General features: G+C 41.8%; 1 protein-coding gene across 7 annotated transcripts in view; it reads left to right on the forward strand.

Moving 5' to 3' along the window:
- MTHFD2L (methylenetetrahydrofolate dehydrogenase (NADP+ dependent) 2 like) overlaps positions 1 to 15,326 on the forward strand; it is a 31,505-nt gene extending 16,179 nt beyond the window's left edge. For 3 of the 7 annotated variants that reach the window (XM_061345854.1, XM_061345850.1, XM_061345852.1), the window contains 3 exons: positions 801 to 893; positions 7,248 to 7,373; positions 14,952 to 15,326. In XM_061345854.1, the coding sequence (XP_061201838.1) occupies positions 801 to 893; positions 7,248 to 7,373; positions 14,952 to 15,064 (332 nt within the window). In that variant the 3' untranslated portion in view covers positions 15,065 to 15,326. Of the gene's footprint in view, positions 1 to 800; positions 894 to 1,908; positions 2,018 to 7,247; positions 7,374 to 9,420; positions 9,502 to 14,171; positions 14,907 to 14,951 lie in introns of those variants that run through there. The other 4 variants (XR_009724271.1, XM_061345851.1, XM_061345855.1 and 1 more) reach the window with 4 other exon arrangements.
- Positions 15,327 to 15,506: the final 180 nt, after the last annotated feature.

A 15,506-nucleotide genomic window follows, 5' to 3' on the forward strand; every position in this document is an offset into this window, starting at 1 on the left:
CCCCATGACAGTCTGTTTTGTGTGTTGTTGTTTTTCCTCAGTATCTTCATCAAACAGCACAAGGATTTTAATCTGTTACTAAGGAGGGTTTATTTGTAGTTCCTTGCCAAGAAATGTGGATACATGCAGGAGCACGCCTCAGATCTTTTGAGTTTGACAAAAACGATGCATGCTTTTATATATGATAATGTCAAACACTTCATACTCTGGGATGAAGTAAGGGTTCAACTGGTTGTGTTTTATCAGGGCGTGCAAGAGATGGTAGGGTCAAAGACTAAACTTTGACTCCAGGGAAACACTGTAATGAAGTTGGGTCACAAGTACAGGGAAGACTGTGATCATCAAGAGAAGCATCTGGGGTGCTTCAGGACAGATGAATGACAAATGTGGTTGAGGACAGATATTCAAACGTGGTGAGCTTGTGCTTGAAGCTTTAGTTGGTGACAAACAACTGAGTCTTATGGCACACAGTACAAATTGTGCCTAGCCTACACACTGGATTTCACGCTGGGTTTGCTCTGTGTGATTCCTCTAAATGTAATGAAGCTGGTGAAGGACTAAGTTAGTCCATGACATATAAATGAATTCATCCTTTGAGAATTAAGTTTAAATGTATTTTTCATGTGTGAGCAGCAAGTGTTGTGAACGTTGTGCCTATGATAATGGCACAACTTGGGATGCATAAATGATGCATCCCAAGACAAATCTGATGATCATCTGTACTGTTGTTAATATCCCCAAGTAAATGCTGTGCAAGCATTGTATATGTGACAATTAATTGATAATCTGTTACATTTCAGGTGATGCTACAGTGACCATCACTCACAGACACACACCAAAAGAGCAGCTTAAGATCCATACGCAACTTGCTGACATTGTAATTGTAGCTGCAGGTAATACTAGTTGTTGTTAATACTCCAACTGCAATATTTAAAACCTAAAAGGTAGACTTTTGGTGTCTGTGTTGGTGGCACTGCTGGCTATTTCATGTTTTACCAAACAATAGGTGCTCATGCTTGTTGAGGGTGTGCAGTAAGTAGGATTTCTTGTAAGAAGGGCAAGTGATTTGGCTCTTTGTTCTTGCCCTTCACATCTGCAGACTCATAAACTGTTTCTGGTCACATGTGACACCTTTCCCTTAGGGAGACTTTAGAGTGAACTTAAGATTGGGAACCAGTCAGTGCATAGTTTATACAGGTATAATTATGTAAATTAAAACATTCTCTGTGCTGTGCAAAAATCATGAGTCATTGGAATTTTGACAGGAGGGTTTCCTGAAATCAGCTGGAGGCTGTGTTCATAAAACAATGGTAGCATTCCCTTACTGTTAGGATTAAAGGTAACCTTGCCAAATTAACTGATAGTTTTGGTAACCTAATTTATTAATGGCTGAATTTATTTTTCTTTTTCTTTTACAATTATCGTGTGAACAGAAGAGAATAGTAATTGCCTGGAGGAAGGGGTCCAAGAGATCAGTGTCTTTATTCTCAAAGCAGTGTAGGATGAAACACTTAGTTTGACTAGTCTGGAATAAAGAAACAAACAGAACTGTTTCTGAGCAACCTGTTTTTTTTTTTGTTTATGGACATCCTAAATAGAAATATAAATGAACTTAAAGAAAGCAAACCCAAACAATGCAACTTAATAAAAACCTCGGTAAAATTCCGTGTCTTGTTGCATCTCAAGATAGCTTCCTTGACTCATACCAGTTTGAAGGACTACAAGAGGATTGCATCTTTCCTCTTTTCTCCTCCCTTCCTCTTTCTTCATCATCTTCAAGACCGGAGTCTTGCCTACTCAATTTCTAGATTAAGACAGATAGGTACCTGTCTAAAGCTCAGCACTTCCTGTTGCATTGAGATGGCCTTTGCTTCAGGGCTTAACTGTACTATCTCTTTCTCATGCCAGGTCAGGAACAGGAGATGGCTCAGTTGGTCCCACATAGGATTACCCAACTGTGGGCATGACCAGAATTCATGCACTGTGAAGGAATGATGATGATAATGTATGTGCTGACTGGAAGTAAACTAGTGTCCTGGGTTCAACAGTAGCAGTCATTTTTCTCCTTATTAGTAGCTGATGCAGTGCTGTGTTTTTGACTTTCAGCCTGGGACCAACGCTGGTAACACCGATGTTTTTAGTTGTTGTTAAATAATGTTTACCATGACTGAGGACTTTGTGAGTTTTATGCTCTGTCAGGCAGGAGGGGAAGCCGGGAGGAAGCAAAGACAGGACACCTGACCCAACTAGCAAAGAGGTATTCCATACCACAGCACGTCATGCCCAGTATATAAACTGGGGGGAGTTACCTGGAAGGGCTAGATCACTGCTTGGGTCGGGCTGGGGTTATATTCTCTTCCCTTGTTATTTCCCTTATCATTATTGGTGGCAGCAGCAGTGGTTTGTGTTATACCTTAGTTACTGGGCTGCTGTTATCTCTTATCAAGAGTTACATTCTTTTGATTCTCCTCCCCATCCCTCCAGGAGTAGGTTGAGGAAGGTGGGGGAGGGAGGAGTGAGTGAGCGGCTGTGTGGTTCTGGGTTGCCAGCTGGGCTTAAACCATGACAACTAATAACTGTTCATCCAAATTCACTGCTTCCAGTTTTATCATCACTTCTGATTTTTTACGCTGAACAGTTTGCCATCAGTTGCGTTTGCAGTTAAAGGGTTCAGTACCATGTGTGTGTTTTGTGTTTTCCTTGTGTCATTTGTAATAGGAGCATGATACAACAGTCATTACACAACCTGAGATACACTTGGAATGATGCAAAAGCATACAGCTAAATTGTGCAAACAGCATGCAGCCCTATCCAAGTGGCTGTGCTGGGGAAGATTATGCTTTAGAAAGTTGGAATCCTTCCAGGGTTCCTTTTGTTACTTGAGAATTGTGCACATCATACCTTCAGGATCACGCATTGCCTGGAAATGTGTGACCTGTTCAGTGAGTGTTGCAAAAAAGCTAGCTTGTAACCTGCCAGATAGGAACAGCTGCTGTCATAGGCCATTGTGCAAGGTGTGCACATGGAAAACAGCCTTTTATGCATGTCTACATGTAGGTGCAAGATTTGTATTCTTTTTTTCTCTTCCTATGGAGTAATTTTAGCAGAGTCATCTGCATTCTGGCTCCTGGTTGGTGACTTGTTGTAGGGAGTCTCTTCATTCTGATGTTCTACTCTCTCTGAGGAGTTTTTTTGTTCACTTGCATTTCATGGCTTTCCTAACACTTCAAGTCAGTGGCTTCTTTTATTGCTTTGGAGTTTGAGAATATCCATCTTCATGTATTTTCTCTCATACGCCCCTAGGAAAACTGAAACCCCACTTTTCCTGCCTGCTTTGATTGTAACTATCCATGTAGATTATTCCTTCCCAGCTTTGTTTCTCTTCTGTTTAAAATGTGGTTGATAATTTTCTACACAAGGTATCAATGAGAGATTTTCCCACATTCTTCAGTCAGTGCATTTTAGGAATAGCTGTGCTAGCGCTTATCTCTTCCTACTTGGTATGTAAAGTAGGCTTAAATAAATAGATGTGCTCGTTTGGTTTGGAGGTTAGTTCATTTGTTGCTATTAAGTATTTGGCCTATTATCAAACCATTTTACAAAGGGTGTAACTGTACAGCTGTTAATGTGCTTCTATCCCTATCATGCATAGATCATTTACCCCCATAAGGCTGAGGCATTATCCAGTTAACAGCCAGCTTGCAATGGATTGCACAAGAGTGTGATGAAGTAGACATAGCCAGATGTTATCAGGTGGCATAGGAAAGAATTTGAGGTCTTGGCTTGCCCAACTTTAGAAGCAGAGTTTCAAGCTTGTGTCCTATGGGGGAGTGAGAAATGGAGAGCAGTGAAGGTTCTTGTATTGCCTGTATCTCCATGACTAACTGGCTGTCATCCAGCACTTCAGATAAAGCCAAAGCTTTTGTACACTAGTGCTTGCCTCTGATAAAACTAGTCTCAAACCAGATGCATTTGCTCTGTTTTGCTTTTTTATTTCTCTCCACCTGAGAGAAGGCTGCTTTGGTGGAGAGAGGGGAGCTTAGATTCCCCCTTTGGAGATACCCTATTACTAGGATGAACATTCCTCACAAAACATAGAACTGATGGAACTGCTCAAGAAGCAAAGTGATTTGTAATGTCAAAGTTGGAGTTTCCCATCACTTCACATTAGAAGTTGCATGTTAGGAAGGAAATTCCAGATTTTATTTAAAGTGAGTACAGAGGAAAGAGTACCACTGATGCAATTAAGGTACCATAGGCTAATGCAAATGATGTATAAGGAGCTGATGTTCTTGGCTCTCTGATAGCATGCAGTGACTTAAGTCTCAGATGCTGCTTTGCCTGAATGTTCCAGAAGAGGCTTCATTTGTTGTGACTGTCCAGGCAGAAACTTTCAGGTGTATGATCACATGATGCTACTGTTGATAAAGCAGCCCTAGTACATTAGCTGCAAGATAGCCTTTTTTTGTAGTTAAAATGGCTCTGAACTATTCTGAGCCTACTGAACTACTGTTCTTGAAAGGGAGGTCTTTTCTGTGCATCAACAGGAGCTGTTGGCATGCCATGGAAGTCTTGCATCTAGAAAGCTGGATGAGATTAATCTCTTCAAAGTAGATGTGTGATGCTACCTGCAGTTTTAAATCCAGTGCGGCAGTGTTCTTCACAATACAGAATCATAGAATAGTTTGGGTTGGAAAGGACCTTAAGTTCATCAAGTTGCAACCCCCCTGCCACAGGCAGGGATACCTCGCTCTAAACCATATCACCCAAGGCCTCACCCAACCTAGCCTTGAACACTGCAAGGGATGGAGCATTCACAACCTCCCTGGGCAACCTATTCCAGTGCCTCACCATCCTCACAGGAAAGAATTTCCTCCTTATATCCAATCTAAACTTCCCCTGTTTAAGTTTTAACCCATTACCCCTTGTCCTGTCACTACAGTCCCTGATGAAGAGTCCCTCCCCAGCATCCCTATAGGCCCCCTTCAGATACTGGAAGGCTGCTATGTGGTCTCCACGCAGCCATCTCTTCTCCAGGCTGAACAGCCCCAACTTTCTCAGCCTGTCTTCATATGGGAGGTGCTCCAGTCCTCCGATCATTCTCGTGGCCCTCCTCTGGACTTGTTCCAACAGTTCCATGTCCTTTTCATGTTGAGGACACCAGAACTACATGCAATACTGCAAGTGAGGTCTCACGAGAGCAGAATAAAGGGGCAGGATCACCTCCTTCGACCTGCTGGTCACTCTCCTTTTGATGCAGCCCAGGATACGGTTGGCTTTCTGGGCTGTGAGCACACACTGAAGCTGGCTCATGTTCATTTTCTCATCGAACCCACCCCCCCAAGTCCTTCTCCACAGGGCTGCTCTGAATCTCTTCTCTGCCCAACCTGTGGCTGTGTCTGGGATTGCTCCGACCCAGGTGTAGGACCTTGCACTTGTCATGGTTAAACTTCATGAGGTTGGCATCAGCCCACCTCACAAGCATGTCGAGGTCCCTCTGGATGGCATTCCTTCCCTCCAGCGTATCAACCAAACCACACAGCTTGGTGTCATCGGCAAACTTGCTGATGGCGCACTCGATCCCACTGTCCATGTCAGCGACAAAGATGTTAAACAAGGCCAGTCCCAACACCAGTCCCTGAGAGACACCACTCATTACTGGTCTCCAGCTGGACATTGATACATTGACCACAACTCTTTGTGTGCGGCCATCTGCACACTTCTTTATGGAAGACATTTATTATCCAGCACTACTGCCTTACAAAATGGTGTTTTGTTACCCTGTTTGGTAGGACCTAGGTTAGACTTTGTGTGTAATAGATGTCACCTGAGAGGTGAGGAAGGGGTCTAGGGCTGAGGCCAGGCTTTATTTTTTTTTTCTAGCTTATGAAAAGATCTAGCTTATGAGAAGTTTATTTTGGGTAAATCTGAAATGGCCATTTTATTTTTTCCTGTTGCCTGTTGTGGTTTAAGCCCAGATGGTAACTCAGAACCATGCAGCCGCTCTCTCCCTCCCTCCTTTCCTCCCTCCTGCTCCTGGAGGGGTGGGGAAGAAAATTGAAAGAACGTAAATCCCATGGGTTGAGATAAGAACAGAAGAGTAACTAAGGTACAATACAGAAATATTGCTGCTACCACCAATAATAATAATGATAAGGGAAATATCAAGGGGAGGGAATATAAAACTAAAAGGGGAAAAGGAAAATAAAACAATAAACAGAAGTGATGCACAATACAGTTGCTCACCAACTGATACCGAGCCTGAACTGAGCAGTGACCTGGGCCTTCTGGGTGACTTCCCCCAGTTTCTATACTGGACTTGACTGTGGTATGGAATACCTCTTTGGCTAGTTTGGGTCAGGTGTCCTGTCTCTGCTTCCTCCCAACTTCCTGTGTCCTTCCTTACTGGCAGAGCATGAGAGAGTGAAAAGTCCTTGATCAGAGTAAGTATTACTTATCAGCAACTAAAAACATCAGCATGTTATCAGCCTTGTTCTCAGATTAAAGTAAAAAATGCAGCACTGCACCAGCTACTAGGAATGACAAAAACAGCTGCTACAGCTAAACCCAGAACACCTGTCATTTCTAGGTGATGGGAAGCAAAAATAAGATGGCAGGGTAGATCAGAGTCTCTTGTCATGCTAGCATTTATTTTGGTTTTTGTAGTAGTGTATTTTCATGTAGTTCATGTTCACTATTTAAGTGACTGGTTGAAATGTTGTGGAGGTAACAAGTATATGAGAAATCGGAGAAGTGTAACGTAAATTCAATACAGATAATACAAAAAGCAAAAAACCATGGAAGTAACGTACAGGGCTTGCTTCAGCAGTTGGCAACACTTTGGATCAGCAGGCCTCTGACGTTTCTATATTAAAGACTTCTTGTGGCTCACAGAGCATCTTTATGGCCCAGCTTTTCTCTGGAAATGCTGTGAATGGGACGTACTACCACAAACCAGCAATTAACTGCTTCATTGAGATCATGTCGATTATGTTTGTGACTGCAGACTCAGCTGAAAATGTTTAGTAAAAATGAAGAAATATTGCCTTTTATTCTCATAATTACAAACTGTGTGAAACTGAGGGATTATTGTTTTCTGTGTGTGATGTATCAAGAAACATTCAAGTAAAAGAATAACCTTTTTTTTTGTGCACACATACGCAAGCATGCACAGCCCTTGATATAATTTAAACTTATGACCTAAAGCTGCCCAGCCATGTTAATCAAATTCATCTCAATGATTCCAGGTATCCCAAAGCTGATTACAGCTGACATGGTCAAAGAAGGTGCGGCTGTGATTGATGTGGGTATCAACCATATCCGTGACCCTCTTACAGGAAAGACCAAGCTAGTTGGGGACGTGGACTTTGAAGGTCAGTGAAACACTCTTTGTACAAACCAGTTGGATAAAGAGATTGAAGTTTGTGAGATTCATTCGCGATAAATACTTGGAATAGCCAGTGTCTCAAATGAGATGACACTTGCAGGAGTTTTTCTAATTTATGTTTTATATATCTATATATATCTGAATATATCTAATTACTTAGATAAGAGAACAAACTGTGTTCATCTGCTCTTAAGAGATGCTATTATTGAACAAAGTGTTACTTTTAATTACACATACTAGCAACCTTCAAGAGCTGCAGATGAGCTCTTTCCGTAGTGTGATGACAGATGCTTGTCTCCAGGTTTCTTCAGTCCTTTGTGAGTCTGAAATGTTTCAAGAGTAAGCAATAAAAACAGTTTCTGCTTTTTTTCCATCAATGGGTCTCCCAGTGTTCATAGCAAATATTATTATACTACGGCTTCTCAAGCCTCCTCTTACGCTCTCACTCTACACTTATTTATGAAAATGTTGACTTCTGCTTTAGAAGCGTCCTTTATGCTAACGTTTAATGTGGGTTCATGTGAAGCTGTAGAAAATAGTCGTCCAAGCAAACCTAACAGATAAAAAATGGTGATGGTGTTACATATTGATCTTTTTGTTTCATGTGTGGCCCAGCAAGTTCACAGTGTAATGCAGTTAAATATCTCTGCTCTGGAGGAGCTCCAGACTGGAATAGCAGGACTGCTGCAGTTGAAAATTAAAGCTTACTGGCAGAGTTGAGTGTGGGAAGCTTAGACAGCATTTACCCATGTTATTAATGGTTCTCAACAGTTCCTTATTTTGATAAGTATGAAAATCACCCACAGGGTTTTTTTTTATGGTTATTAACGTCTTAGCTGGCATAATGTCTCAAAGCTTAATTATATTCAAAATGTTTCTAGCCAGCTGTATGTGTCTGTAATTACCTCACTCCCTCGATTCCTGCTTTTTTTTTACTCATCACACATGATGCTTGTTTGTTAAAGTCAATGGAATTAACTGCACGAGTGTAGCTAAGGGATTGTCTTGGCGTGCATTTGGAAGTGTGCAACTTGTCTCTACAATAGTTACAGTAGGAAAATACTTTTGGAGTACTATTTGAAATTATTGTTTTGTTTTGTTATCCTGGTTGTACTGTCACAAGTAAAAAGCTGTATCTTCTGTTTTCAGAACTGAAGTATAGAGAACTTTCAGGAATTTTTTTGTTTGCTTAGTAGGTATGGGAGGAAAGATGCTTTAACCTTTGAGAAACATGTAGTTTTATCCTTTTTGTTTGTCTTTCTGTAATCATGAGACCTTCTCAATGCAATATAGGTGTAGATTCAGTGACAAGGCTGTGATTCAGAGTTTCAGCAATGCACTGTATGTGTCTCATCATGTCTGCTGTGGGTTGTTCTCAGGATTTTACTTGGGGGGAGGGAAGATCCAACAAGGAGGGAGGAACTTCAGCTTGGATTATGCCACTACAGTTGCAAGTAGAATTTTGCTGTGCATTGCCAAAGGGAAATTGTTGTTGGTTCATTGGTATCGGTGAAAGTTTCAGTAAATCTCTTAACCGCAAAAAAAACCATCACAGTGTATGCAGTTCTACATACTAACAAGTAAATCACCCTCACCAAGCATTTGATTTGGCAATGAGGAAATGGAACAAGCTAATATATTAACGTAGCAAATTGTTTCATCCTTTTCCTTTGTCTTGTCACTTGATTGAATTTGCATTTAAGCCCCAGTGGAAGTGGTTTTTGCAGGTTAAGGCCAGGTGTACATAACTGGCTGGCATGATATGCAGCACCGGATTGTGTAGCCCACCAGTATCTGTTGTCTCATCATCCCCTTCTTTAAGTAGGGAAATGTGGCATGGGGTGAGCAGAGATTTAACTGGGTACCCCTCTACTTGTCAGACTTAATGGTGTAGTGAGGCAGAAATCCTAGGCTGTATTATAGAATATCTTTAAACTGTATCTGTGATTTCCTCCATCCCCATATGTCCTCTTTTTGCTTGGCAGTCCAAACTGTGTCTGCACCAAGAAAGGCTTTTTTTTTCTGCACAGTAGTTCACTGAGCAGTTCCCAGGTATCAGAAAGAACAAGACAGGAAAACACTGTGCATGTGAAGGTCAGCTGCAGAGTGCTGAGGTACCTACCCCAATATTGATGGCCTTTCTTCACCTTTGTGTGCATCTATCTGTATATAACCAGCACAGCACATTGTGTACCCCTCTTTATGTTAAGAATTTGCTAAAATCTGTGTCCAAGGGAGGGGACTTCTGTAGCTTTTGGGAGCCACAGGAGGGAGGGTAAACTGACAGGGAGGAGAAAAAGCAGTAGCATCCTTACATGATTGCCAGTGCTGTTTTTAGTTACTTTGGGACAGCAAGTTTCAGTCTCAGGAAGGGAGACATGTTTCTGGGAGCAGGGTAGCATGTGTGTGGGAGTACTTGGCCCTTGTTTATAGGGCCTTTGTTGCCACAGCAGTAATGCTGAGGGGGGAAGGCTGCAAGGACCAGGAATATGAAATAAAGCAACAACTTACACAGAGCATTTAACTGGAATGGCTTTTTTGGGTGGAACACCATTTCCAGGAGTGACTGGTAGAGCAGGGTAATAACATGCCAGTGTAATAGCTAACCTTTGAGACTGGAACTGGAAATAACCCTGAAACAAAGTGTCCAGAACTCACGTGGGGTTTGCTTTAAGTGCTGCCTGTATTTCTTTATGATTCCTCCCATATCTATGACAAGCAATCAGTAATGCTGGGGTTTAAGTTTTTATTGGATGTCTATATGGAAAATAAATCCTTTATGCAAGACCTTTGTAGGTGATGTATCAGTGGAGGGGTTTATAAATGAGCATGGATATCCCAACCCATCTGTTTTGCATAGACCAGGCTGTGATGCTGGGAAATGGGTGCCACCAGGAACAGGAGGTACTCAAGTACTCAGTACTGAATGGCAAAGTGCCTCAATAAATGGTTGATATGGTATGGTGTGATGGGTGCATGTTAAGAATTTTCTTTCAATGAAGGATAATTGTCCATAGTGACTGCAGGGAAACCAGGGAAATTAATACTATGAACGTGGGGAATGGACCACATTAACATATTGCTCCTGGATAGACCAAGTGTACCAGAAAGAAACAGTGGAATGAGAAAGAGGGAAATGTATCCTGTCCTCATCAGCAACAGGACTAATGACCACAAAATCATCAGACAAGTTGTTTGCAACTTGTTCATGCAGTTTAAGGGATTGACCATAATAATTTTGGAGTCCAGTTCCTCCATGGAAGTGGTGATCCTGCAGTTGGAACTTAGCTACAGTGCGTGGGGAACTCCAGCCGAGTGACAGGAGTCACTCCTGACAGTTGTTTGCTGCCGCTTTGCGTTCATTGTGTTACCTTCCAGGCTGTAGGCTTCTCTTCAGATTATTGAATCCTTTCCAGATTCTGTCTCTGTGCAGCTTTTCCAAATAGTGGTTTTGAAAATAAAGCCTGGGTGTTCCAGCTGCTTTTGCTGTAGCTTCTGTTAGTTAATTTCTCAGTTGATTTTGAAGATCTGTTATTATTCATTTTGTAATTAATAAAAGGCCAGGCTATGTAATCTTGTCACCACATTACTGCTCTGCAAAAATCAGGGTAAGCTTTGCCTTTTGTTTTGCTCCACTAGTGCAATAAATTAATCAGAAAGTTAGTGTTAAGGTTGCTACCACCAGAAGGACAGACTGGGTGGTGCTGATAAACTGCTGGATGGCCAAGTGTAGATGCTTTTCCACAGAAAGGTATGTCATGCAGGGGTTTAAGTAACCAGCCTTGGATCGCTTACATTTCTGCTGCCACTGCTTATTGTCCCAAGACTCCGGCAGTGTTCCATCCACCTGCTAATAACCTGATCGCAAAGAAGCTGTTGTGCATAATTTTGTGCTGGATTTTGCTGCCAGAGATTGCCTCTGCTGCTTGGCTTGTAGAGGTACTGGAGAAGGGAAGGTGTATGTGCTCCTAGAATTACAGTACCACACCAAGATTTCTCAGTTTTCCTTTATATTGCTGTTAAAATAGCTGCAGTAAGGGGAACAGGGATAACATGAAAAAGAAGGCACTGATGTGAAACGGAGTAGATCCCAGCCTGTTGGCATCCCGTGGTGTGCAGTGAGAAGAATCCCAGAATGTGAAGAGCAGAACATGGGGTATCTACTGTGATTGCTGAGCACATGATTTTGCACTTTTGCAGAGGTGCAGGGATGCAGCAATCCAGAGTAGCTTTACAGGGGCTAATAAAGCTGTGTGGAAACAGTGCTTAGGCAGGAATTACTCTGCATCATTTAATGCAGATGCACAAGACCCAGAATTGCCTTCAGGTTGAAACTTGCCCTTAGTTTGTATGATTAACCCTGTTAGGTGTCTGATGTCCTTAGCTTTAAAGGAACGTAGGAATGAAGGGCTGTTTCCAAAGCAGTGGATCCTGTTTTTCAAGGAAACAATCTACATTTCATTTCTTGTGAAGAATCAAAGGAAGATTTTAAGGTTCTACAGAAGCTGCAAAACAGCAGCTCCGCCCCCAGAGGCACCAGATTTGCATGCCAGTATTTTCCACATGGGCAGAGAAATGCCTGGGACAAGGACAGGCAGCTCCAGAAAGCAGAGTTAAACCTGGGGATAAAGTTAGACCATTGCTGAGAAGCAGGAACATGACCTTCTGAATGAATTGATAGGAGATCTGTCATGCCTGGGAGCTGTGCTATGCCTGATGAGGAAAACAAAATCTGGTCACATTTTTGAGGGCCAAGTTATTTTTCCCTCTTGATCGCTGGCATTCACCTTGGAAAATTGCACTCACCATATCCATATTTGCTCTTACCAATGGCAACTTACCAGATGGTAGTTTCCCCAGCACAAGACACCTCTTTGTGCGTTGAAATATCTGGATCAGCTTTTGGGAATAAGCTGTCCAGGTGGTTTTCTGCTAACTGATACAAAACATGTCTTCTGCCACACTGACCCACAGGGATTTTCATAATGAGAGAATGTGGGCAGAGAAGTTCCCCGGCAACTTGTGAACATAGCACTGTGTGTTTACCACGGAGTATGGTTACTAACACTAGAGGTGATGAATGTTGTACAAGATACTCATTAGAAGGCACGGTCGGGCTGTGGATTGTTCCACTTTGTAAGTCAGATAGGAGTAGTTTGGATAACACCACAAAAAGCAGTATGTAACGTTGCCATAGAAACAAACATTTCAATTTGAAATGCCTCAGGTATTTTCTTTGTTAATTACTGTGTTTACCTCAGATGTGGGTAAATTTCAATAATTAGGACCTGAGTCTGGGGATTTGGAGTAACTGTGCTAACCAAAAACACCAGGCTTAAATGGGAGGTAGTAGAAAATAATGTAACTATTAAAAAGACAAATTATTGGTGTTGGAGAATAGTAAGGATAGCTCATAGGAGAGCTGAATTCGTTTTTTACCGTTTACATGTGAAAAGAACCACATGACAATTTGTTGACCTTTCCAAATATTTTCACTCTATATCTGGTGGTATCAGTCAGCTCCGTTATTAAAACCCTTCTAGTTGTAATGACCATTTCTCCTCAATGAGGCTTAATCTTTTGTGCCCAAGTTCAGTGAGATAATCACCGTTAACTTCCCTAAATGCTTTTGTTAGGTCCCTGCATTATGGAGTTCAGACAGCAGGTTCTATTTAATTTACTATCCCTTAAAATCTAATAACTCTTCTGTCAAAAAAAATTATATCCAGCTTTTTAAATTCTCTTGTAATATTAATTTTTTTGAGACATTGTTATATTATTGACAGGCTGAGAAAATTGAGGCTGTTCAGCCTGGAGGAGTGTGAGGCATCCCTGTCCTTGGCAGGGGGTTGGAACTGAATGATGTTAAGGTCCTTTCCAAACCAAACCATTCTGTGATTCTATGATTCTCAACAGTAAAGTGCCACATACAATTCAGAATGAATACAGTTAAAGCAGGAGGAAATTACTGTCTTAGTTCCAAAACCCAGGTGCTTAGTTTTCCATCTGTGGAGCTCTTCTCATGGCCAGGTGTAGTAGGTTCTGCTTTGTAGTGACTTCAGTGGAAGTGTATGTGCTTGTGTCAGAGTTGTGTTTGCTCAGTGTTCTCATGGGGGTGTGTGTGTGCCTTTTCAAATACAGTGTTTTTTAAAAGTGGTTTGTGAGTTGCCATGAAATTATTCATAAGCAAAGAAAAAAACCCAAAGCTAACAAGCAGAAAAAAAACCTCTCACAGTGGCACTGGAGGAAAACCTTCTGTAGTAACCAGGTTAATAATATTCTATTTGGAGTAACCATTACTAGCAAATAGATGCTCATTAGTTACATGCTGAATTCCCAGCCAGTTGCATCTAATTTCTATGGAAGTAACCTGCAATTCCACCTGATTGCATTTTGTGCAGTAGATAAGAATATCAAGTCAGTATTGTTTGCTGCATTATATTAATTCCTTGTCCAAAGAGGTTAACTTCATAGGTGCTAACTAAATAATCTGTAGGGATTTACCTTTCAACACAAGCATTCAAGGTGTCTACTGACTTTGGATAGTCTGACATGTTCGTGATTAGAACCAATTCAGCTCTTAAGAGTTTCTTTCTGTTGGAGACCTGGGGGAGATCTGCATTTCTGAATCCCAGTTCAGTATAGGCACCCTAGTAACACTGGTTAAAAAACCCAGGTCTTCTCTGGAGGAGCTGAGCGTTTGTGGCTGAAGTCACAGTGGGAGTTTTGCCACCAGGATCTGTATTTCTCTTGCAGACAACTCTTGGTTTTGTTCTGTCCATAGTGTGAAACAGCCAAGCAAATGAACCAGGAAACTACTTTCTTCCTCTGTGGTTTAAGTTCCCTTTTATGATCATGGAATGTCTTTGATAGAAGGTGCAAGCAAGAGGAGGGGAAGGGGGCTGTTAGGCGACTTAACTGGTGCTGGTGCTGTGCTGTTGGTTCTGATAGAGCAGACTCCTGCTCTGCATGCTGCTCCTCAGCAGCACACACAGTTTGGGGAGCCACCTCTTTACCTACAGGATCAGGTCCCTACCTTTCATAGCTCTCCTGGATATTGAAGGTGCAGTATCCCAGCGGGCATATGGAAGTGGTGCAAGTCCTTGCTGCCCTCCTGGGGTTGTCCTATCTTGGATCACCCAGCCTTCTTGGGTCGGCTGGTCAGTCTGGTCAAACAGTAGTCACAAACTGCCCCTTACCAAAAAATTGGGTGGGGTTTATTTTCTATTTGTCTGGGCACAGGCTCTCAGGAGGAAAGGGCAACCTGCTGGAGATAGATCAGCTCAAATGGGTTGTGAAAGCATTGCCCAGAACTAACCCTGGATAATAATGTTCAGATGAAGAAGATGACCTTGCAGCCTGGTTCTGATGATGTCCTGTCACTACCCTGGCTGTAAGAACTCAGTGGTTAAAACTTGTCTGTTTTACACTTGTCCCATATTCTCCAACATTTTCCAAGTCACAGTCCTTGGTGCTTGTTGCCAGTTAAGTGCTTGTGAACAACTGACAGAACAAAAGAGTTTAGAAACTCTTTCAGTTAATATCTTTTTCTCTTTTCTCTTAGAAGTGAAGAAGAAGGCTGCCTTTATCACTCCAGTGCCGGGAGGGGTAGGACCTATGACTGTTGCAATGCTCCTGAAGAACACACTCATAGTTGCCAAAAAGCTCATTTACTAGAGCAAGTGGACTTGTTTGGAAGAAGAATCCAAGTTGTTCTATTTATTGATACACAAAATATTTATTTTTTACTACAAAGATATTTATTTCTACATTGTATTTATTTTTTCATGTAAAGCATGCTGAACCAAATAGTTTGCAAGATGTTCAAATACTTTGTGTAACCTCCTACTGACTTGTGAGCTAAAAGGGAGAATGCAGCCTGTGCAGATCCAGTGGTGGTGGTCTGTTAACCTGTGTGAAAATGAAGCAGCAGCATGAATTACAAACGTACCTGTGTGTTTGGGGGTGGGGTGCAAGTACCAAGGTCTTGTAAGCACCTGGAACTGCAGTCTTGATCAAACAGCATGAAAGCTTACTTTCAACATGCTAGATAGGTTTTAAAAATATGATTTGGGTTCTGAGAGCATGGCGCATACTGGGTGTAGTTTGTACTCTTAAA

The sequence above is a fragment of the Neopsephotus bourkii genome, unplaced genomic scaffold (genome assembly GCF_033783945.1).
Source record: "Neopsephotus bourkii isolate Nb327-2 ecotype Australia unplaced genomic scaffold, CSIRO-AGI_Nbou_v1 NB_244, whole genome shotgun sequence".
Classification (NCBI taxonomy): domain Eukaryota; kingdom Metazoa; phylum Chordata; class Aves; order Psittaciformes; family Psittacidae; genus Neopsephotus; species Neopsephotus bourkii.